This window comes from Indicator indicator, chromosome Z (genome assembly GCF_027791375.1).
Source record: "Indicator indicator isolate 239-I01 chromosome Z, UM_Iind_1.1, whole genome shotgun sequence".
In the NCBI taxonomy this organism is placed as follows: Eukaryota; Metazoa; Chordata; class Aves; order Piciformes; family Indicatoridae; genus Indicator; species Indicator indicator.
In genome coordinates, this window is record NC_072053.1 from 39,790,412 (window position 1) to 39,816,512 (window position 26,101).

Below are 26,101 nucleotides of genomic sequence, written 5' to 3' on the forward strand. Positions count from 1 at the left end.
TAGTCTCAGTGAGCTTGACTCTAAGATATGGACGATTTAAGTTACAATAAGATAATAATTGTTCTGTTTCTTAAAGCAATTCTGAATGCCTCTAAGTAGCACGTGCATTTCAGGTTATGCATAACATTTACACTTGAATGTGTATTATTTGAGAAGGTATTCTGCTAAAGAGATGTCTGTTTTTGTAGCTGAAGTGGTGGCCTCGATTTTTGTACAGTTTGTTGCTGTGGGAATAATTACTATATCTTAGAGTGCCATGATTTGGGTGGAGATTAAACAACAGAAATAGATCAATGGAAGACTTCAAATATGGTTCTTGGAGTATTTGTCAGTGTGCCTGTGTGCTATACATGAGAATTTGCAATCTCTTGATCAGTGGTCTTAGTTGAGCTGCAAATGTATTTTCCTGTCATGTTCAATTCCTGTATTTTCTTTTATTCCTTTTGACAGCCAGATATATCCTGTTCTCTAGTTAAGCAGATTTGATGTTTCCTTACCAAAGAATATCTGGAATACATTATTCACTTTTGTACTGATTAATTCTTATTTTGGAATGTTAGTTTCATGCTGGCAAGCTGAAAAAAAAACAAATGGCATGTCAGAGTTCTCACCAGGGAATTCTGCTACACACCTGCAGAAAGTCCTGTTCATGCACTTACTGGCAATGAACTCTGAGGAAGTGTGAGTGATTTGATCCAGTTTACAGCAGACAAAGACATAAAGATAGATTGCCTGGCTCCATTTCATGAGCAAACACCAACCTCTCCATACCTCTGCACTGTCTGACCTGAATCTTTCAGATTGTCTGTCTCAGGCCATTGATTGGCCTCTTAGTGTGAAGACAGTTTATGTCAAAGAAAATTTGACTGAATAATGGCATGTACCATGGGGTGTTGTTGGTTCATAGTGTTGCATAAGTGGCTGTTCATCAAAATTAACCTGGAAAATCTTCCTTTCAGTGGCATTGGTATCTCTTAAAAAAAAAGCACACAAAATGAAACTGGTCAGGTTCTTCTGATGTAGAATATTTACTCTGAAGATTGCGTGTTTCAACTTGTGAGAAAGTTGGTGGAAGCAGCATTGTTGTTATATTCTGTAATCAGAGTCATGTACTTAGCATATTTTTTTTAATATCACTTTTTTGTTTTGTTTGTTATGATTTCACTGCGAGGTTAGGAGAATGCTGATAATGAGACCCTCAAAAGATGATAAATTAAGCTTGAGGTTACCTACGAAATTCTTGAAGATGACTAAAATTCACAAGCCATTCAGAGGATCATACAAATGTTATATACCTTAAGAGCATCCATGCTCATTATTCTTAATTTTCTATGCTGTTGGTGTAACATTGCTCTAAGAAGTACTGGGTTAGCTAGACTCTGAAAGGAAGATGGGTATTTTTCATTTCCTGGCTGTACTTCTGGGCTTGTTACGGTGGAGAAGAGTGAGAAGTTGTAGAGTGTGGTGAAGGCACCATATGCCCAGAATTATGCCCCCAAATACCAGGGGTGTTATCCCAACATGTTCAGGCAAGTTCCCTCTTTCCATCCTCCTTTCTGGAGTGGGGGACAAAGGCCCAGGTGCCAGCCTGCCTTGTAAGGGGTAAACAACTGCATGCACCCATGGCATGGCATGCTCATGCTCCTTCCATTTAAGGACATAATTCTAGCTTCACGCTTTTTAACGGCTAAAGCAGGTTGTTGACAAGTGTGCCCATTGGCCAGATCCAGCCTCGAGAAACTTAGAAGTATCACCCCACTTGTTTACAAGTTGCTCTCTCCTTTTGCTCTCTCCAGAGCTTTGCACACTCTTACTTTGCTTGAGCCTTGTAAGCTCGCAGTGCTTAAGCCATTGACAGTAAGTCTTCTCACTCCCACATGCATCATACTAGCGGCCTCTGCAACACAGAGAAGAAGCCAGCACCCTGGGAAGGCCACCGTGCCTCAGATTGCCCAAGAAACTTGCAAAAGAGATCGCTTTGCTGAAGCTACAGAAAGCCAGCATCGAAAGCCCAGTCCTGGCAGATCGGAAGAAGATTTTGCTGTGTCTTAAAGAGGACTGTACTCCCCAGGGTAAGCCATTAGTCCAGAGGGGGAGGGACTAGCCCGAGCCTGGCAGTCCAACATCTGCTACAGCTATAAGCAGCAGACCGAGCAGCCATGACTTCATGTGTACTGGCTAGTATAAGCAGGAACAGCGCTTAACTGTGCTGTGTGACCCCGCTGTATGTGGGAGACAAATGGAGCCACCTGCTTCACCGCTCCACAGCCCGGTGCCATCAGGGTAACTCACAGTTGGAACTTCCCGAGAGAGAAAATTCTGCCCTCTCCTTTGAGTTCAAACCAAGGACTGCATTTCTGAGTATTATGTAATTAAGATTGTTGTGGGAGGGGGGTGATTAGAGATGGAGGATGATGGATATTATGACATATGAATTATGAAAATTGTTATTATTAAAATTATGAATAAGCGATTAATCACCATATATACATTGATTCGAATGCATGGTTGTAAAAATATAGTCCAGTATATACAATTATACCCAATTATAGTATTTACAGAATCAATTTCTAATTAAGGGAAAGAAAGGTGCAGTTCCGCTGTTTGTCCACTAGTTGGAGACTCGACAAAATGGCTGCTAACTGTGTACACATACATTTATGATGTTATCATGAGGCAAGTTAAGCTAGAAATATCACGCGGCTACGCACGGGTGTTTTGAATAGAATGTTACTGAATGTTGCACACATGAAAAGATACATTCTGTCTTTCTTCCTAGCGAGGCAAGCTGCTGGGTTATGTTGGCTACTTGCTGCTTATCTGCCCTCGGGCTGCTCCCATCCAGGTGGCGACTTTCTTTCTTCCCCCTGCCTCCACAGGTGGCTGTGAGGCTTATTTTCTCCTCCCCTGGTTGCAGGGAGGGGCGGCTTGCTTTCCGCTGATCGGCGGTTTCCCTTAGTGGGGTTGGCCCTCGTGGTCGAGGTGACAGTTCCCAGTAGGCGGGTTTCAGTGGGCGTGCAGTGAAGCAGTGCTTTCCCCCTTGGCTCAGCTCAAAGTGAGCTGACTCTGCCAAATATTGGTGACTGCTTTCCATTAAGGTTACAGTGCTGCAGTCTTTGCCTTGATCTCAATGGAGAAGATATCTTTCACTCTCTCTTTCCCTTGGGGAAATCCCGGGTGCTTTTTCCTGATGACACAGGGCTGTGGAGTGGCAACAGTAGGCGGCTCCTTTTCTCTCCCGCAAACGGCAGGGTCATGCAAGATGCGTTTCTGCTTATGGCTGCTTTAATTAGCTTGCAGCAGATCTGGACTGCCAGGCTTGGGGCTAGTCCTTCCCTTTCTGGGCTAAAGCTTACCCTCGGTGCTTCCTCAGTCCTTTCAAATGGACTTACGACGCCGGCTCGGCGAAGGGATCATCCTTTGCTGGTTCCTCGAGTGTCTCGGTGGGCTGGCTTCTTTTCCATATCACGGAGGCTTCCAGTATGCTTGCGTGTGAGAAGGCTTACAGCTTAAGCAGTGTGAGTTTACATAGCGATTGAAGGCAAAAGGAGAGAGCAAAGTAGGAAACAAATGGAGTAATACTTATAGATTTCTCGAGGCTGCATCTGACCAATGGGCACGCTTGCCAACTACCTGCTTCGACCTATAGAAAGGGTGAAGCTAGAATTATGCCCTTGAATGGAAAGAGCATGAGCATGCCATGCAATGGGTGCATGCAGTTGTTTACCCCTTAGGAGACAGGTTGGTGCCTGGGCCTTTGTCCTTCTCTCCTGAAAGGAGGGTGTAAAGGGGGGATAGCCAAAACATGTTGGGACAAGTTTGCTGCTATTTGGGGGCATAATTCTGGGCATGTGGTGCCTTCACTACATAGATATAAATATTGTTCTCATCAAAACCAGAACCAATATGGTCATGGACTCAGCAATATGCTGGAAGTAGTGGGAAACCAAAGCACTGTGGGAGAGAACTAGGGCTGTCATCCCATAATTGATTCTAGGACTAGAAATTTAGTGATAGATTTTTGACTGAAAAGGGGCATAATAGGCTGAGTTTTGCAGTGAAGACTCAACCCTGCTGGGAGAATTAGGAGTGATAAGTAGCGCGTTCAGAGAATGTCAGTTTCAAAGTGGATAATTGATAGGGAAGATTTAAGTTGCAAACCTTCACAACAAATTTTATGTGACTCTTTTTTTTCTCATAAGACACAATAAAGCTGTGAATTCCACTGCAAGGTCACAACTATAATGAAAATATTTTAAAAATGGTGGCATAAGATCATGAAAGAAAGGAAGTTGAAAAATTTGGAAAATAAATTGTCAGATGTGAACCCATTTGTGAGATGTAAGGAAAAAATTTAATAGATCTGAAAAGGACTAGAGGCATAGATTTTGGAACTATTTGTTTCACAGTTCTGGAAAATTGCAAGCAATAGAAAAAGTACGATTGGATAGAGTAGTTTTAACTAAAAGCTTCGTTAAACTTTTAACTTAGAAACCAAATAACTCAGAAAGCTGTAAATGTGATGTTTGCATTTTATGTTTTCTTCTTTTCCTTGTGTTGAGCTATTTCTTTAAAGCTATTCTTCCACAACTATCTTAATCACCGTGAAGCACTTTTGCAGAATATTGACTTGGTGACAGCTTTTTTGCAGTTGTTTTGTATTTGTCCTACCTGGATTATTGGCAAATGCTTATTGAATTGATAGTATTTCTCTTGAGAAAATATAGAAAATTAAATGAAATTCACAGGATTTTTTATTTTTTTCCCCCTCTATTTGGCTTTGGCTTCTATGAAAATGTTTTAATATATATTTTATTTAACACTGATAAAAATGCTATCAATTCTATAGTGATTTGTAGCAATGCAAAGGAGACCCATAATGCTTGGCATGAAGTCAGTGATGGGCTGAAGGAATGTGATGATTCAGCTTAGTGTACTTCATTAAACGTTTCTCTGTTGGTGGGATTTTCTTCTGAAAGAAACATTTTTTCTTAAATACACCATTAGAAAATGACTGTATGCCAAAGACCTTTTTTGTTATCTGAAAGTTCTGTTCAATAACTTTCCACATTTTTCTTCCCACATTATTTTAATTACTCTAATTGACACCTACATGCCTTCTCATTGATCATGAAAGATTTTATAGGCACTGTTCCCTTGAATGAAAAGAACCACAGACCTCATCATTAATCAGAGCAGTGTATAAGGACACAGTTCTGAAAAAGGCACTTAAACATTTCCTGTCAGCAATGCTTTCCTTTCTAGATGAAATGACATTTCCCTTCTCATAATCCATGTGTTTCGTGGATGACAGTAACTAGGTGCCTTGTGAAGATACCTGAAGGTTTCCAACCAGCTCAGACACTAGGATAAAATTTTGATGTTAACAACTGGATTATTAATAATTATGCCATTGATTTCACTGGTGCAAGGGTTGTACAGAGTTTTCATGGCTTTCCCTTTTCCACATCTTTCTAGATAGCAAATGGCTGCATTTTTAGATTACTCCTCTTGAATACTCTATTTCTCTCTGACTTACAATCTGTTTTTAATTCCTAGTTTTTTCTAGAATCTTTTAATTGCAGACCTCTGATACTACCAAATAATTTTTCCCATAGAGGGATCCAGCATGCCTGTCCAGCTACACTTTTTGTTCCCCTTTACTCCCTGGCTGTAACACTTTTCTCTTTTTTCCCTTCAGAAAAGGAATGTCAGATTCCAGTTGAGAGGTGTCATTCTAAGTGAACAGAATGATTTGTCTGGCACTACTTGGCAACATGTTGCATCCTTAGGGAATTCAGGGCAGAGTGCATGGAGGGATAGAGGACAGAGGCTGAAAGAAATACGGAGTGGGAGAGTAAGATGCCATGTTGTGGATATGAATACAAGTTCTAAATAGTAGAGCTAGTGGAACAGTCAGCAAACAGCACAGGTGTTAAAACACCTTTTTTTGTGCTTGTCATGATGCATATTTCTTTTAGAATTTGTATTCACACACAGATGTCTGATAGCATTGGTTTATCTTCACTGTTAACACACATGATAAAATCATTGTTGTCTTCATTCCATGACTACAATGTAACTAATTGTTTGTTTTATTTAAGAACTGGCTGAGATTACCTTAACTGAAGAGAAAGTTCAAGAGACAGAGACATGGGCCAGGCCTTTGGTTTACCTTTGGCAGACAAAAGCACCCAATTTCAATGCTGAAAAAGAATACAATGCAGCTTGTGCAAAAAAAGAACCACACTGTGCCATTTGCACACTCTTCATGCCATATAAGGTAATCAAGATCCTAACAGTTCCATCTCCAGATGGGGTATGTAATAGCTACTTTGGGTAAATTAGAATTAAGGTAATCTTATGCATTTGATTTGTAAGAGAAGTACATGAACTCACTACTGTTAAAATTAGAACTGATACCCTTATTCCCATGTGTTCACCCTTGGTTGCGAACAGTGTATGCTTTCTACTAGGGTTTTTTTAGGATTGGTGTTAGTGTTATGTGTGCTTGTTCTTAACTTCACAATTTTTGAGGTGGCAAATCCACATAGGTTTGTTTCCTTTATCTATTTCCTTATATGTGCATCTTCAAATGCATTTCCTGAGAGCCTCTTCTGTTGCAGATCATTGAGTCCAACCATTATATAACTCTGCCAAGTCTGGTACTCTACTATGTCTCATATTTGTGTACCTTTTAAACACCCCCAGGGGTGATGATTCAACTACCTCCCTGTGGAGCCTATTCCAGTGTTTGAGAACCCTTTCGGAGAAGAAGGTTATTCTAATATCCAGTTGAAACCTCCCCTGATGTAACTTGAGGCCATTTCCTCTTGTCCTGTCACAGAAAAGAGACCAACCTCCACCTTGCTATAATCTCCTTTCAGTTGCAGAGAGTGAGCAAGTCTCCCCTCAGCCTCCTCTTCTCCAGACAAAACAATCCCAGTTCCACCAGCTGGTCCTCGTAAGGCTTGTTCTCTACACTCTTCACCAGCTTCTTTGCCCTTCTTGGGACCTGCTTCAGCAACTCACTGTTTTTCTCATAGTGAGCACAGTATTCAAGCTGTGGCCTTACTAGTGCTGAGTACAGAATTGCAGTCAATCCCCTGTACCTGCTCGTCACAGTATTCCTGATGCAGGCCAGAATGCTTTAGGCATTCTAGGCCACCTGGGCACACTGCTGGCTCATGTTCATCTGGTTGTCCATCAGCACCCCCTCAGGTCTTTCTTTTCTGGGCAGCTTTCCAGCCACACAACCCCAAGCCTGTAGCATTGCATGGGGTTGTTATGACTGAGGTGCAGCACCCAGCATGTGGCCTTGTTGAACCTCGTACAACTGTCCCTGGCCCATCAATCCAGCCTGTCCAGGTCCCTCTGCAGAGCCTTCCTACACTCAAGGAGATTGACACTCCCTCCTAGATTAGCATCATCTTGTGGTGGTGGGGCTAAACAGGCCAGGCACAAATGCAGGCAGGCCCTGATGTGTCTAGACATGGTCCTCCCCCTCCCACCTCCCTCTTGCAGCAGTTGGGGTAACTCGGGAAAAGGGACAAAAGAGAGGCCCCAACATGCCTGGGTAAACAAGTTTCCTACTGGAGTGAGAGCACATGTACTGGCCACTGCTTCTCCCTGACCAGGCCTACGTTTCTGCCTTTTATGGCCACTGCCTGGCAGAATCCCTTTCATTGGGTAACTGTTTGATGGCTTCAGTTGCCCTGTTGGCACAATTGAATCTCGGGCAAGATATATATACGGGCCGATTTCTAGTCACCTTTCATTGATTGAATTTGCCTGCTTGGACCTGCCTTGCTTGAAGCTGCATTGCCTTGAGTTGCCTTGCCTCGAATTGCCTGCTCCAAGACCTGGGATGGAAGCCACAAGCCTACTCACTGCCACGAGCCTTAGAGCTGGAGCCAAGCCTTGCTTCCCCTTGCACCTAGATTGTTGCCGTGCCTCAGTTTCCTCAAGACAAAGCAAGAGCTCATCATGAGAAGCATTTAAACAGCCCGCTGTCCTGCTGACACCAGACCATCCCTGATCCTGTGTGGTATTCCTGCCTGCAATTAGCCATGCTTAGTGCACGAGAGCGCCCCCAAAAGCCTCAACGGCTAATATACAGCAGCATCAACCCCCCATTTGGGGTAGAACCTTTTGTGAGTAATTAATTCATTGCTGTTGAGTCTCCCCCCCTGTGGTCAAGCACCATTTTGCTCTCAGGGACTCTCTGTTATTCCTCCCGGTTTGCTTAAAATTGTTAAAATTGTTAATTTTCCTAAATATTGTACATTCCCACTGTAAATATATTTTCTAACTCTACATTGAACCTATTTAATATGTTCTGGGCAATTTGTTAGTAAAAAGTTGTTAATATTTTTATTAATACTCACATTTGCCATATCTTAATTATAAATTCAGAAATTCCTTAACATATCTGCAGACTTAAAGAAGATGCACTCAACCCTTCATCCAGATCACTGATGAAGACATTAAAGAGAACTGGGCACAATACTAAGCCCCGGGGGACACCACTAGTGACTGGCTACCAACTGGATTTAACTTCATTCACTACCACTCTTTGGGGCCAGCCATCCAACCAGTTTTTCACCAGTGAAATGTCAATTCTTCCAAGCCATGAGCAACTAGTTTCTCCAGGAGGATGCCGTGGGAGACAGTGTCAAAAGCTTTACTGAAGTCCAGATAAACAACATCCACAGCCTTTTCCTCATCCACTAAGTGGGTCACATAATCATGTGCTAAAACATAGAGAGTCACCTTGTCTGGAGGGAGGCCAGGTTTGTCATGCCCTTCATGAACCCATGCTGACTGGGCCTGATCATTTGGTTGCTCTGCAAGTGCTGCATAATGGCTCACAAGATGACCTGCTCCAGGACCTTCACTGGCACTGAGTTCAGACTGTCAGTCTGTAGCTCCCCAGGTCCTCCTTAACGCCCTCCATGTAAATGGGTGTCACATTTGCCAATCTCCAGTCAGCTAGGCCCTCCCCGTTTGGCCAGGACTTCTGGTAAATGATGGAAAATGGCTTGAGCACTTCTGCCAGCTCCCTCAGTACCCTCTGGTGTATGCCATCTGTCCCCATAGACTTGTGTATGTCTAAGTGATGCAGCGGGTCAGTAACCATCTCCTCTTGTATTATGGGGGATTCATTCTATTCCCCATCAATCTCCTGGCTCAGGGGGCTGGAAGGTATTGAGTACCTCAGCTTTTTACTCGTCCTTGACTGCTAAAAGAATTGGAAAGTGCTTTAAAAAACTGATTGAGATTCCCCGTAGTCCTTGTTTTGTTGCTAATGTATTTATAGAAACACTTCTTGTTCACTTTAACAGCTGAAACCAAATTAATTTCCAGTTGGAATTTGTACTTTCTAATTTTCTTCCTGCGTGCACTCATGACAGTCTTGTAGTTCTCCCGAGTGCACTGCCCCTTCTTCCAACCACCACAGACTCTTTTTTTTTGCCCTGAATTGCAACCAAATATCTCTATTCAGCCAGGCAGGCCTTCTTTCAGAATGGGGATAGCCTGTTCCTGTTCCCTTAAGAGTTCAATTTTGAGCAGTGTCTGGCCTTCCTGGACTCCTGAGCCCTTCAGGACTGCCTCCCAATGGACTCTTTCAGCCAGTATTGTAAACAGGCCAAATTCTGCCTGCTGAAGTTCTGATGACCCCTCTCTGTACTTCTCCAGCAACTCCATCACTTCTTGGTTGCTCTGCTCAAGGTGGCTCCCCCCATCCATTCTAGTATCTGCTTGGTATTGTCTTATGGAACCCCTTATGTCAAATGTCAGCTACAAATGCTATCTGGAATCCCCTCAGCATGGGAACTAGGAAGAAAACTTTTATTGCACTAGACCCAGTTAAAGGACTCAAGAGGAGACAGAGGTGCGGTATCACTGAACACTGCTGAAATAACACCAGTTTGCAGGCTGAGTGCTATTCTAGTTCTTGCAGTTATTTGAACAATCAAGGAACTATAGAATGACTGTGACAAATACCTAGAAGTAGTTAATTTTCTCATAAAACTGTTACACTGTTAGTGCAAGAGCTGGGAGGGGAGAAACCATTTCATCATTGTCAAAAGGAAAGAGTAAGTAAAAGTCTCCTTTTTGTTAACTATAAATTCTGTTCGTTTTCCAGACAGACAATTATGATGAAGAAAGTCCTGTTTTCAGGGAAACAGACTCAGCAGGAACATTGGTGGCTGAAAATGAAAAGAGTAAACCTCTTATTCCTGAGTTGTGTTTTATTTATAGTGAAGAAAACACTGAAAACTATCCATCAAATGCCTTTATTGAAGAAGATGGAACAAGTCTTCTCATTTCCTGTACAAAGTGTTGTGTACGGGTTCATGCAAGTAAATAAACTAATTGTTCAGTTATTTCAAATATTGTCTGATTGATAAATAGTAGTTAACTGGGATTCTAGTATATCTTGTAAAATATTGGAAGACTATTTCCCTGTATAATGCTTCAATCACTGGCTAATTTTTTTTACAGTATGTTAAACTTTATATTATTTATATGACTGCTGTGAAAATAGTGAAGAATTAACTTTTCCTCAAACTTTTAGTAATCACACACTTCTGATTCTTCCTTCAATTCTGAGCTATTAAATTCCTCTTTTTACCTCTCATACTTTAAATGATTGCGTGATGTTAGTATGTCCTTATTAGGTAGTCAGGGTGAAATCCTGCTTGATAGGAGAACTTGACTTCAGGTGTGCCTTAATTTCCTTCACTTCGCATTCTTTTTTTATTATTTTAAGAGTGACTGATGAGTGTGTGTATTTTCTGCAATATCTTCCACAGGTAGCAGGACTTGAATAGTAACTCTAAAAACTCCATGTGAGATTCTTACATGGAAGTGTGATGTAATTGCATGGAATAAATTTAATTAGTTCAAATTGTACATTTCTATTGCGGGGGGAATTTGTAATTTGGTGTTGAACTGACAGAAGACAAGAAATCCCTTGGGGTTTGTTTTATTTGGGTTTTTGGGGTTTTGTTTGTTTTGATTTTTGGTTTGTGGGGGTTTTAATTTTTTTTTTTTTGGTATCTGAATTTTAAGAGTTTGTTTGAGCTTTGGGAGGTGTCTGTGCATCTAATTTATATATTTAATAGACTAAGAAATTAGCTGTAAACCTAGATTGGAAAAGTCTCCTTGGTCACAAGAGATGTGTTTTACTAGTGTTTACGCACAGTTGAATTGTGTAGTATCACAAATAGTAATGCAAAATACAATAATTAGTCCAACTATCTTATTCTAGGTTGCTATGGTGTTCCTTCTCATGAAATCCATAATGGATGGTTGTGTTCTCGATGCAAAAAAGAAGCCTGGACAGCTGTAAGTTTCACACAATACTTAGATTATAATTAAAACAAACCATAAGTACATGCATGACTGCATATGGGATGTGTGTGTGTCTGTATTTTTTTCTACACACGTGCATACTTGTTGGGGAATGGTTAGGTTTCAGTGTAAAATATAATAGCATTTTAACAGACAAACTTGGAATAATTTTATAGATTCCTGAAAAAGAATGGCTAACACAGTATAATGGTGTGTAAAATGTTGTTCAAGGAAACAAAGTACATAAAGTAGGAAAAAAAGAGATTTCCTGTAGACATTTTTTGCTTTTGGTATGCATATGTCAATAGAGACAAGGCAAGAGTATAACAAATTACAATCAAGAGTGAAATTGTTCTTTTACAGCATTTGATGTTTGTTGTTTACTGTTTACTGTTCACTTGTGAAGCTACTAAATGCCTGTTGTTTTCTTTTAATGAAAAGTAAAAGTAGTTTTATACAGCAAAGAATAAACTGCAAGCAATTGGTATTTCATAGAATACCTGAACATATACTCATTTTCTGAAAAAGCAGTAAAAAATTTTACATTTCACCAGTTTGTCAGTTGTCCTGCTAAATTATCTAGTATTTTCCTTAAAACAGCTTGAGGAACTGTGATAATCAGTTTTGATGGCAGCATAGCTTTTCTTCATTCAGTTGTCGAATTAAAACCAGTTATCTTGAGAATGTAAATCCTTAAATGATGTCATAAAATTTTTAGCTATATTGAAAAAAAAAAAGAGAATTCAGTCTGTTAGAAAATACAGTATTGCTTCCTCAGGTAGCATTTCTTCCACTTATGAAAGTTACTTACATGAAAGTTAGAATTAGATCATTATCAAACTGAAAGTAACAATAAAAATAAACATATGAGTTTTCTTTTGTACACTGTCAACGTTTTAAGATTCTTTCATTGAATGGTGAGAGTTAAGGAAACAAAAGAGGGACTTGTATTTTTAATCCACATATTACCTAAGCTGGGGAAAACAAAGGAAAAGTGTGACTCATAACTGGTCATTACAAAAATATGGTTCATATATAATGTTTAATTTTTTATTCTCTCAGCGAATTGCTATTAAAATACTTACTGAATGAATTTCTAACTCTGTAGTGTGTTCTTATTTTAGTAGGAAAGGTGATCTTACTAGGTAAAATCCAATTTTCATCTTTCATAGATAACCAGAAAACCTTGTTATAGTTTCCTTATCAGACTATTACAAGTTTCAGTATCTCATGAACTACTTGTGTCTGTGTGACTCCTGTTGTGGAGTCAGGGGAATGTCAAGGGGAAAAGCTAAACCTTTTCCAGCAAGTGACAGGTTGCCATAAACTCAGAATCTAATTTAGTGTTAAACAAGCTGGCTTAGAAAGCCCCTCTTCTCTATTAAAAGTTTTGTTAATTGCTTTTCAGAGGAGATACAGCTGTGATGTGCAAGTATGGGAATTCTTATTCATGAAATACTGTGTATGACAGCAGTAGGACTGAATCAGATGCTTTTGCTAAAAGCACTGGAGAATGTAACACACTTTGCCTTAGCATATGGTATGGACTGCAGTATAACAGTAATATACCTGAGCAGAATTTTGGGGAAAGTCTTTGTCTTTTGATTATCATGCGTTTTTAAAAGTCCAAAATCACTGCAAAATAAAATTACATACTCTTTTTAAAGTTTGTTAATGCTGTGTCGTAGAAAAGGATTCAATTTTTTTTCTTGGGGTTCTAAAGTTATAAGTGTTCTTGAAGTGAAGAGAACATTCAGATAGCACAGTGGTAGGTGAAAAATAAGAACAAAAATAGTGAGACGATTCATTTACTTTTGCTTTGGGCCAATAAAGGGAGAATTGGGTAATACAGAAAGAGGAAAGTGTTGGGGGTATTAAAGCTTGACTTGACTGTGATTTTTCTTTGACAAAATTTTAGGGAAAAAATTCACACCCAAGGACAGTGTTAATTTGAGGAGAATTATGCTTTTTACTGAAGTAAATTTAGTTCTGTTACGATGCATTTAAGTTTCTGAAAGTAAGGAAGATTAGAATTTAAAGGAGAGTACTTTTTGGCCAAATTATTTGAGCATCACCAGATGAGGTGAAGCAGTGGAAGAGATATCAAAACCATACAGAAAATAGCTGAAAGGAAATTTTACGTGAAGAGGTTTTACTGGACTTTTGCAGAAGCATATACTCTAGGAACTGGAGACGTTCCTGGAATTTTGTGTTTTAGGTAACAAGGAGATAGAAGTTAAATGGAGCACCATTTTTACCATGTAAAGGCTAGACAGTAGTCCACTTGGACAACATAATCCAAGCTTTAGCTATTACATATTTAACTGAATTTCTGTGATTTTTGTATGTGTATTGATTACTGTGCATCTAAGTCGTTAGTGCTGACAACTTCATTTTTCTAAACCTCTGATGTGGTGACCTAAGTGAAATGAGCTTTTGCCCCAAGAGAGTTCTACATTCAGATAAATTTGTGAAAGAAAATTCACATTCTTAATGTCATAAATGAATTTTGAAGATTGAATAGACCTCCCCAGTATTACATTTACTTAAAACTTGTCCTCCATGGTCTGTTATCTTGCATTTGTTATTGCATGTTGTTTACATGTCAGTGTGAGCTGCTCATTGTCAGATGAAAGATGACAATGTTAAGTTGTTAAGATAAATAGCAAAAATCCAACAATTTCAAGGATGTGAACTACTTGAATGATACCGATGTTTGTTTTTCTTTTTTTTTTAATGGATCACAGGATGTTAGGGGTTGGAAGGGACCTCTGGAGATCATTGAGTTCAACCCCCCTGCCAGAGCAGGACCATGTAACTATATAATCTAGTGCAGGCCTCAAAGGATCGCATCCAGACGGGTCTGAAAAGTCTCCAGAGAAGAGACTCCACAACCTCTCTGGGGAGCCTATTCCAGTGCTCCTTGTCCCTTACAGTACCATATTTCCTCCTCGTGTTGAGGTGGAACTTCCTGTGCTGCAGTTTGTATCCATTTACCCTTGCCCTATCACAGGGTGCAACTGAAAAGAACTTGTCCCCTCCCTCTTGACACCCAGCCCTCATATATTTATAAACATTTATTAAATCCCCTCTCAGTCTTCTCCAGACTCAAAATCCCCCAGGTCTCTCTGTGTGCAAAACACCTGACTCTTCAGCTTTGAGAACCTACCTGAAGAACTGTGTCTTAACAGTGAAGTGGTTGAAAAGAATGTGAGCCTGAATGAGATGGAAGAGAACAAGAGATGAAATTGAAAAACAAACCAAGCAAAACCAACCAACAAACCAAATTCTTTTAATCATTTTAGATATGTCTCAATCATTCTATAAGGGATGATTGAAAAGAATTAACTTTATTTGAGCCAGGTGTGGCAGTTTTAGGCTATGCCTTTAAAATTTTCCACAGATCTTGAACATAAATTGGTAAAATGTAAACAAATCACTATTGGGTGTTAAAAGGAAAATAATGATAGTTCTAAACAATCCCATTGGAAGAGATAATGGACTTAAACTAGATGCAAAACAATTTCTCTTCCCGCTTCCTCGGGCAGGGAGATACTAACTTTGTGCTTCTGCTGGCTTCTGCTTGACCTTGGCTGCATTGTTTTGGCTAAGTTCTAACATCTCTCTTCTCTTTCTCTTGTCCCTTTGTGTATAGGGGCATAAGGGGAGACAGGGAGGGAGAAGCTGTTGCAGCTCCTCTGGTCTTTGGCCAGGGGTGTCCTTGTGCTGTTCATTAATTGTAAATACTTGTAAATATTGTAAATACTGTATATTTTACATATTCATTGCATTCCATTATAGATTGTAGTTTTGCATGTAAATACAGCTTTCATTTGCTTCCACCTGAGCTAGTCTAGCAAATTTAATGTTGGAGGGGAATTTTCAACCCACCACACCAGGGAAAGACAGAAAAGAAATAAGTAGCACTCATAAGAGGAACACAATCAAATGCTATTCTCTAATTTGGGGATAGGGTAACTTGTAGCGATAATAAACTGCATCAGCAGAAGTTTGTATTACTACCAAGAAATTTTTCAGATTTTGTTTCTAAACACTGAGCTACTAAAATATGTCCATAGGTTTTGTAAAATCTGCTCCATTTGGATTTGTCAGGAATAGCTAAAGAAGATTGGGTCATTCCTTGAGACACAAGGATAACGTACACACTGAGGATTCTTTTATTTATGGCTCAGTTTTGCCTATTTGATCATGAGTATGCATTGCAAGGCCATGTGACTGTAGTTCTCTGGAAAAAAAAATTGAGTTTGATATGCAGCTTAAAACTATTAGTGTATTTTTGGTTATATAGAACATCATTGCTGACATCAGCATGATTAAGAATTGCTGATATGTATTTAGCTGCTATTCATCATTTTAGGATCATGTTTCTGTCACTTCTGAGACAGTAACCTTAGATTACCCAACCTGCTTTCACTTCAAAATAGTAGAATACTTTAATCACAGCATTCTACTTAAGAGTAGTAGTACTCTTTAAAGCAATCTTCTGTATATCTACCAAAAAAGAGATAATTTAATTGAATACACCACTGCCCAGAATACTACTTTCTATTTAAAAAGTCTGAAATTTGTTAGTTGTGCCAACCAGCAAGTAAAAGTTTTATGCTTTGAATTATATCTATATGCTTCTTAGATGAATTAGTCCATTTTTAATTGTGTGTAGATTTTTCTATTTATGTTGTTATACATATGATATTTTAATTATATTTTAAATTGCTATGTAGTACCATATATCTGTCTGGAAAGGAAGATGCCATTAAACAAAATTACTTGCACTACCATTTTTTTTCCTGTAGGAAATATACAGTGAGTGTATTTTACATTCCAGCTGACATGGTTGACACTTCAAGTTTCTGCATGAAACAAATTAAAACAAAACCATATTCATCTCAATTCTTGTTCAGGATAAGCATTTCTAAAATCTGCAGCTATTGCAGGAGATGTGAATCTGGGATTTGACTCACTGTGGGAATTCTATATCCACACACCTTTAGAAAAGTGCACAAAATTAGGAGATTTGATTATAAGAAAATACTTCCCTGAAACTCCAACTTTGTGAATGACTGAAATTGTTTTCTTTCCTCTTCACACTGGTTCCTAGAAAGGATTTAGCTGAGAAAGGTCTGAGAAATTCCCTTCTCAACAAGGCTTTAAATCCTGAATGGAAAACAAGGAGAAAGCCAAGTTTTGTGCATAAAATGGAAGTTACAAAACATTGGTGCAAACCTTGGTTCAAAGCTCAGAATTAATTTCTTGGGGGGAAAGTTACTTCTCATTTATCTGCTTAAAAAATTAAGTAATTATTTATTTTTTTTCCCCCCAAATGATACTTTCTGAAACTATGTTAACTTTATAGAAAATAGTTTCAACTATATTTTTGTATATCAGTATGATTTTGCAAAGCTCTGAGGTATGAGAGCTCTATTTATAGCGAATGAAACTACCTGAATCTGAACTATGAACATCACCACAATATGGAAATAGAAAAATACCTATGTGGACTTAGATTTACAGAGCCAGGCATTTCTTTGATGGCAGTTTCATTTGATATTATCAGAGGAAACTGGTTTTGAAACTTACTGTTTTCTTAGAGTTGCAGTGTCTCTGAGTAGCTGAAGTAGTATATTTTACAATATTTTACAATATTGTATGTCAAATTTTCACCTACAAGGATGCACTTAGATGCATGATAACATCTCTTTGTATTTTACTAGGCAGTAGATCCTGCTTGATACCTATTACTGGCAAAGGAGAAGAGCCTTGTCAAATTTATCTATGCTAGTGGACAAGAAATAGCCATGAATCAATCTCTCAAAATGATTTAAAAAAATCAAATAATATTAAATAAGTCATCTGCATGGCTCCTGAATGTGTGACTGTACTCATACAAAGCGCCTTGATTGAGAACAAATGCCTCATTAATCTTAAGTGCTTCTGCTAAAGAAAGCTAGTGAAGTCAGGAAGAATAATGACTGGCATTACAGAGAATGTAGCATTCTGCACAGTGTGCAAGGATGTGGTCACCTAGTAGCTATCGTACCTAAACCTAAGTATGTTTATTATTTAGAGGGCAAAAGTATTTGGAACTGGAGAGAGTTAGAAAGAAGAACAAGTAAAGAAACAGGTAAATGTGCTTCAGTGCCTTACTTTGTGGTAAGATAGTTGTTCAATAGGCTACTCAGGAAGCCGTGTGACTTTGTACGTGTTATTTTGGTCCTCCATAGTACTACAGAAATAGTTTAACACCTAATTTGGTAGTTGGCACTGATTTTGTGAACAGCTTCTATGTTGAACAGCAAGTGTTATACAGCTTAACAAATTTACTGTAGATGAGCTTTATATTCTACTGTTGATACTCAGTCTTCTGGTTTGTTTGTGGTTTTGTGGTTAGAGTAGCCCAATGTATCAATTAAAGGCTTCCCCTCCCCCCAATACATTAGACAAGTGGAACATAGGAACTTTTCACATCCCAGTTCAGAAGCTGTTCTATTGCACCCTACTGAAAATAATGATTTTGAGCAATCTTTTTATAGTGGTGCCCTTCTCACTGATACGGTGTCAGCATTTCCATTATAAACTCCTCTTTTCAGAGCCTTATAACTACTATAATTAACTTACTACATGTAAGTTGGCTTGCAGTATCTTAATTTTCAGACTGATTTTGCTACTAAGTTTTAAAAGGATTTGGATGTTGTTAAAAAAAATAAATGGTTGGGCATGCAAATGTGACTATTGGATTTTCCTAAATTTTCTCTGGAAAAATGTAACATATTGGAGACTGACTTATAAATGCTAGTGGTAATCATATGTTGACTTGAAGGTGGGAAGCATGATATTTCTCTCTTGTTTTGGTATTAGTCTAGTGGCAGAATACGTATTGCATGTAAAAAGCAGTCTTTGACACAACACATTTTAACAGGTTTGTAAATATTCAGCCCCTCCAGTTTCCATTCCTTGCCTGGCTGAAGAGAGTAATCTGCTTACACCCATTTCCCATCACACTTCTCTTCCCTGTCCTTTTCCAAATCTTCTTCTTGTCATGGTAGGGCCATGACATGGCCCAGTACATACCCAGACAGGCCTTAAGACGTCTAGACAGGGTCCCTTCCTCTCTCCTCCTTCCTGCGGTAAAACAGGGCAATACGGGAAAAAGAACAAAGGGGACAGGACTCCTGCCTGTCTGGTAAACAAGATGTTTATCTGAGGTGAGAGCACGTAAGCTGACCATTGCTCCCCCAGATACAAGGTCCTTGCTTCTGCCTTTTATGGTTATAGCCTGGCAGAACACCTTTCCATTGGGCAGCTACATGTTAGCTTCAGTGCCCCACTGGACCACTTGATCGCTGGCAAGATGTAAATATACAAGTGACTCGGGAGTCACGCTTGCCTTGCCTTGCTTCAAACCTCACTTCAAACCTACTTGGACCCGTCTTGTAGAAGCTGCCTCAAGTTGCCCTGCCCTGCCTGGAGTGCCTGGTCCAGAGCCTGAGATAAAGCCACGAGCCATACACATGCAAAGTGGAGAAAGCATAAGCCTAGAAGCCGAATACACCTAGCCTGCTTCCCCTTGCCACTAGAATTGTGCCATGCCTCAGTTTACCCAGAAACCAAGCAAGCGCTTGTCGCGAAGAGAGTTGTTAACTGGCTGCCATCTGCTGAAGCCAGATCAGTCTGGGACCACATGGTAAACTCTCAAATAGCAGTAGCAGCATCCCTGTGTGGGTAAAACTAGCTGTGAGTAATTAATTCATTGCCCTTTAGGTTTAAAGGTTCTTATTGAGCCTCCCCCTGCTATAATCGAGCACTATCTGCTCTCGGGGACTTTCTCTTTCCAAGTTGTTGCCTCCTAATATGCATAGAATATTTTGTATTTTGCCCTAAGACTGCATATTCCCATTGTAAATATATCTTCCAACCATACAGCTATCCTATTCAATGAGTTTTGGCGTATTTCATTAATAAAGGGTTACTATTTTTATTAATACCTATTTGCCATATCATTTATTATTGTTGTGAGGGTAAATAAATAATAATTCACCCCTCGACAACAACACTTATCCCAGCCAACCCTCTCCTGCTTTTTGCATTCTTACAGATCAGACTCCTGAATAATGCTATGTCATTGACAGCACAGGACAAGACTGCTTCCTTTGTTCAGTGTTGCCTCAGCCTAGCATGACCTGAGAGCTGCAGTTGCAAAGAAATTTTCGAACATCTCTGAATCAAGAGCAGGGTAGTCTGATTATTTGTGTGATTAGGCTACTAAAATGTGGAAATTCAGTAGCTGATTATTTGCATCCAAAGGTGGATGTCTTGAGCAGGTTGGAATGCATCTGAAAGTAAAATGTTCATCCATAGCGGAAGAGTGGCCACCTTCAATTTTAAGGAACCTGCTTTAAGCTTGGAGCCAAATATGTGTCTACATATTAAATAAATATTAACCTGTGGTGGCTTTCTTTTTCATGGAATTACTCAATCAGTGTGAACTTTAAACATCTACAAAATGCTTAAATAACTGATAATGGTTTATTCTTTTGGACAAAGTATTATTTGTAACATTTTTCTAAAAAAAAAAAAGAAAAATTGGGGTGCTTTTCTCAGACTACTTAATAAAATTGTAGCATTGTTGGGGCAGATGATAGTGGAAATTTGACAGTGTTTTTATGCATATAACATTGTGAGTTGTAAGAGTAGCATCTAGCAACTCTGTGAAGAAATGGTGCTCCCAGATGGGAAAGTGAATCCTTATAGTAGGCAACTCTCAGTTTTTTTGTAATTTTTTATTTTTAGGAATGTTTTGTCTCAAAAAAAATGGAAGTTCATCTCTGGAAGCTACCTTTAAGGTTGAAGTAAAAGTCTAAAGACAAAGTAACAGTCTCTGATTTGAAATTAAATTATTTCAAAATTATTTTCCAAGTAAAAATTATTCACTTTGTATGGAAAGATTGAAATTTTCGTTACTGGACCAATGCTGAAAATAGCATTTTCAAATATGTTAAGAGAGACACCAACACTTTCCTCTTTACATAAATGTAGATATAGACATGAATATAAACAATCTGGGAAAATGAGATAGCTGAAATGACAGCAGTGCCATGTAGAAATGTACATCTGTATTAGTACTGCTAGGAAGTGTGACCTTGGGGATTACAAGGTAATTGAGAGAGAAGATGGAAGGCTAAGAATATTTACTTTCAGTTCAAAGGTTTCTCTCTGAAAATCCCACCAGAGTGGCTTGAAGAAAACCAAGGATGTTTATCATAGTCTTTGCACTACAATTTGTATCTGTTTGACTTAGCTGTGGCAGAGTTCAAGATCAGTTGTCTGTTTTAATTAGCTATTTTTAAATGAGACTAGTAAATCAGTATTCTTGTGACACAGCTTTGTAGCAGTGGACTTTTAAAATTACAATCTGTTACTGCCTCTTATTAGAAATACTAAGGGAAAAAAACCCTAACCTAGCCACTTTTCATAGATTTTAAAGTACTTTTGTGCACTGAGCAGAGTCAGTAGACACAGAGGGAGAACAAAGGCTGAAGAAAAACAATGGTGTGTGTGGGGAAATATATTGTTAACTGGATAAATAGTGCTGAAGATGTTAGCACTTGCAGTGCTTCAAAACACTATCCAAAATGTTTACTTACTTGAAATGATGGATTCTGGTATCACTGCTAAATAAAGCTGTGATAATAAGGTTATCATAATACTTTTTTATAATATTATTATAAAGTTGGATGAATGCATTGTTTGTTTTTCAAGATCGCAAACATTGTAAACAGATGAAAATATGTATTCTATATAATATATTGCAGTGTGTATTTAGCATTTACAAATAACAATATTGTGTAATATCTAGGTATCTTTCCTAAAATATTTAAAAATATTTTCTAAAACATTTTAATGTGTTTTTTAAAACTTTGAAATGGCAGATATTCCACAGCAGGTTGCACAGAATAGGAAGATCTACTGTAAGGAACTGAACAAAAGCCTGTTCTAGTCTGTTATGATCTCTCTAGCAAAGCCAGAAAGGAATACCTAGGGAAGAATATAAATCTTGAGCAAGCTTTCCCTAATGCTTTCTCAGTCTCCTAAAATATGAAAATGAGACACTATTTACTAAGTAAAAGCTAACCTTTGTAGATTTTTTTCTTTCATGAACTTAGGCAGCTTCCTTTTCAGCTGGAGTAACTGGCAAACAGCACATCCTCTGTGAAGAACGTTTTTCTTTGTTCTGAATCTTCTGCTGTTTTCCCTTGATAGCAACAACTTAGTTGTCATATTGGAGTACTTAGTCAAGCCCTTTCAAGTCCCTCATGATTTTACTGGAATCTTTCAAACACCATACTGTTTTCTCTTTCCTGGTCTGACTGACTGTAGGCTGCTTTGTTATTCCCTTGTGTAGAAGCTGTTGCAGCTGATGTTAGCTGAATACAAGGAGGGGTTTTTGGTTTGTTTGGGTTTTTTGTGGGTTTTTGTTGTTGTTGTTGTAGTTGTTTTTTAAGCAAAAATCAAAATGAGAGGCCTGTGAAGTAAGGTTAATTACAAATGAACAAGATCTTGGTACATTATTGAGATATTCTTGAATATAGGATATAATTAAGTAGGGAAACATGCAAGATACTGAAGCTAGAATACAGACAGATGAACGTGGAGCAATTATACAAGGCACTGCTATAGAAGTACTGAAGGATATAGTGCATGATACTAGCAAGGCTTAACTTCAGTCCGAAGGTAAACACTGTGTGAACACGTCTCCTTGGATGTGAGTTGCAAGATCTATCAACTAAACGTGCTTTGCCTGACATCACTGAGAACTGCTATCATTGCATTTCAGAGGGGAATACATGGCCACAGATGAAGACAGAAGGTAAAAAACTGATGGATGTTTAACCGACTAAGGGCTTGTAGATGGAAAATAGCAAAAAGGAAAGAAACAACCTAGTTTTCATGTTGCATAAAGTAAGAAGAAGGCGGCTTAAGCTACAGCAGGGAATCTTCAGGTTAGCTGTTATAAATAACTTCCTAATGGAAGCTGAAAGAGATTGTTAGGTTGATTATGGAGATTACATTTTATGAGGAAGTTGTTGAAATTGTGTCAGACAAAGTTAATTAGTAATAACATGTATTTTATTTTACTCTGTCTTCATCCACTGGCGTAAGTTATGTTAATATGACTGAATTTTGGCAGTGTAAAAAATACTCAAAGGCAACCAAATGCATTAATGTTAAAATATAAATGAGTGTGAATGGGCTTCTTTTTTGTGTGGTATTCATCGATGCAACAATAATTAATTAGTATCCATCTATACCTGAGTAGTGGCATATCATTCCAAAAAACATAATCCGTCTTTCAGATGTATGTATCAAAGGAAGCATGGTTAATTCACATTAACTTCAGGCATTAGGTGCACATGCTAGCAGTGGGTGAAACAGAGAAATGAAAAATAAACCAGATGAGGAATCTAGTTGCAAAACTTAGTTTCATTGTATGCAGAGGTTTGTGTTTAGTCCCAAAACTGTGGATATGATCTGTATAGTTAAGAAAAAAATGCATCATCTCCACTAAAAAGCTAAATGATGAAGAGAACATTAGCATCCTAAAGCTTGAGAGTTATATGGAGACGTCTTACTTTATACAAATACCAGAAGAGAGACTTTTCTTTTGTAATTGTAGAATGTTATGGAGATTTTTTTTAAGCAAATGAGCAATTTTAAATGGTCTAAGATTTAATTTAGATAAGTGTAAAATAATACGCTTAGGAAATGATTATTTAATGCAAATACAAATGCCAAAATTACTTGTTTAAAGGATTTAGAAAGTAATTGTGAATCAGATTGGAGATGTTCTAAGGTGATGCTCTATAACGCAGTCTGTTCTTACCCTGATTTTTTACACACAGCCTGGCAGCAGACACGCATAGATGCACAAACTCCCTCTTTTGCAGTACGAATGTGGGTAAGAGTTGCTAATGTACATGTGATTTCAGTGCCATTCATGGCAGGTATACCTGCATTAGGAATATTAGTCTTTCTAAATATCAGGTCTACTGTATTTTCATTGCTTGCAGAATGTTGAAATTGGGTGTAAAGTAAAATTCACGTGACATGGATATAGGACAATATTGCAGTGCAGGCATGATTTACAAATGGATTTTATGAGCTTTAAGCCTGTGGTCCTGTTCATCCAGGTTTGCTATGAACACTAGTGAAAATGTCTAGTTTTTGTAGGCCTGAGTTGTTATAGAGTGTATTCAGCAGACAGTGAACAATTTTTACTCACTGTGAATGTCTGGTGTTCAAAAGATTTTTTTATAAGTGTTTTTTTCAGAAGGCATTGAATTTGGATTCCTATAGGCCCTACACAAGGGAACTCTTTCTAGCTGGATATATGTAGCCACTTTCTCTTTTCTCTAGGCTGCCTTCCCCCACCCTCCCTTCCTTTTTTCCACTTAAAAAAAAATCTGATTTATTATTATTATTTTTAACCTAGTGTGAAAGCTCTACAGTTACTAGGTAGGGATTATGACTTCTGTCTCCTGCAGTGTCTAATTTTCTATTCTTTATTTTTACAATTGTCAAGAGACAGTACATGTTCAGAAAAAAATTGTTAGCAACATCTTATGTAAAGTTTCTTACTAGGCTACTTTAGCTTACTGTATTTGTGAAACTTCAGGGTCTGTAGTTGCATTAAAGTTACACAGCAGATGATCAAAGTTCTTGTTAAAAGCAAAAAATACCTATTAGAATCAGGAAAAAGTCATTGTTATTCAAGTAATGAATTGCAAAGTAAGTTGGCTTAAGAACATCAAAGCTTATAAAATAGGAGCAAAACTGTTTATTTCGCAAAACAGAGAAGTAATTATTTAAAGGATTTTAATGGCAAACATGAAGATCCACAGATGGGGGGATTCACTGAACTTTTACCTTTGAAAGTGAGGGAGTGAAGCTTTTCTGCTGCAAAGATTTCTAATGAATCAGATTCATGCTCTCTTCCCCTGTCTGTGCATGTTATTCTCTCTCTGTATTGTAAGATTCATGCTCCTCGCAGAACTGCAAATGAGTTGGGGATCAGATAACCAAGAAGTCCTACATAGCTTCTTTTTCAGGAGTTTGTGGTATTTGCTTCTTCCTGAATGTCTGTTCCATTAAAAATATTATTTTCTATGCTACTTGGCTTATTCTCAGGTGGTCATGGAGATGTGTGCCCATCTAAAATTATTTATTAGAGAACACATACAGGAAGGAAAGTTGTGACTATGTAAAGTGGTTGAACAGAGAAATGTAGTCAGGGACAAAAATAACTGACCTTGAAAACTTTTTCTTCTGTTTCTGTGAAGGAACAAGGGAAAAAAAAGGGAAATAATACATTCAGGAAAGTAGGAGACTGGAGACAGAGAAAGATCTAGAGAGGAGGACTGGAAAGTAGAAAAGCATGTTTATCTGTTCAAAGGAACAGCTCTAAGTAGAGGTAGGAGAAACTGTTTGGCATATTATCTGGGAGCCCCTGAAATAGACTATGCTGAGTGCCCAGCGTGCAGATGGATTTTTACTGAAGAGCAAAGTAGTGAAGCTGTACTGCAGTAAAGGAAGCATTCTTTATGTTTTGAGGGAGCCCAAAACAGGTAACTTGACCAATATTATGTAGGTATATAAATGTGAGAACTGTTGGGAACAAACAGAGTTTCAAAATACTTGACTTGGGTCAGTGGCTTGTGAGTCAGTTTCTTGGTTACTTCTGTTAAACTATTTATATGTCATTTTACTTTGTTTTACTTTAGTAATTTTTATAGCAATTTCAGCCTTTCTATGGCATTCCTTTTTATTTAGCATTGCTTTTGAAGTGATTCTGTCACTTTGCTTATGAATAATACTTTATTTTTCTTCAGCTCATTTGAGTCTCTTCTTTTGTTACTTGAACTTTTCCTGAAAGGAAATGCCATGCTTGTAAGTGGCAGTTTGTAAGACAGTAACTAATTATGTTAGCAATTTTATATATCCTTAAGATCAACTGAATAGAACTGATTTGTAACCAGTCACACAATGACAGAATTATTGAAGCTGGAATAGACCTCTGAGATCATCTATGACCTAACACCACCACATTGATTAGACTATGTCACTAAGTGGCACATTCAATCTTTCCTTAAACACCTCCAGGGACGGTGACTACACCACCTCCCTGGGCAGTCCATTCCAGTGTCTAATTACTCTTTCTGCAAGGAAGTGCTTCCTAACATCCAACATAAATCTCCCCTGGCACAGCTTCAGGCCATGCCCTCGTCACAAGTTGCCTGGGAGAAGAGCCCAACCCCTACCTTACTACAACTTCCCTTCAGGTAATTGTAGAATGTGATGAGGTCCCCCCTGAGTTTCTTCTTTTTCAGGCTAAACAACCCCAGCTCCCTCAGCCTCTCCCTGTAAGGCTTTCCCTCCAGTCCGTTCACCAGTCTCATCACTGTCCTCTGGACCTGCTCCAGCACTTCAATATCTTTCTTAAAGTGAGGAGCCCAGAACTGCACATAGTACTCGAGGTGAGGCCTCACCAGTGCTGAGTACAGGGGCAGAATTACATCCCTAGTCCTGCTGGTCACACTGTTCCTGGTACAGGCCAAGATGCCGTTGGCCTTCCATGCCACCTGGGCACACTGCTGGCTCATGTTTAGCTGTTGTCAACCAGCACTTCCAGGTCCCTCTCTGCCAGGCTGCTCTCCAGCCACTCATC

General features: G+C 38.6%; 1 protein-coding gene across 1 annotated transcript in view; it reads left to right on the top strand.

Annotated features, from left to right (window-relative positions):
• The window catches only part of LOC128979641 (lysine-specific demethylase 4C-like), a 244,084-nt gene that overhangs the window by 136,687 nt on the left and 81,296 nt on the right, over positions 1-26,101 (top strand). Inside the window, exons 9-11 of the mRNA XM_054397969.1 lie at positions 6,105-6,283; positions 10,151-10,367; positions 11,279-11,355. Of these exons, the coding sequence (XP_054253944.1) occupies positions 6,105-6,283; positions 10,151-10,367; positions 11,279-11,355 (473 nt within the window). The remainder of the gene's footprint in view (positions 1-6,104; positions 6,284-10,150; positions 10,368-11,278; positions 11,356-26,101) is intronic.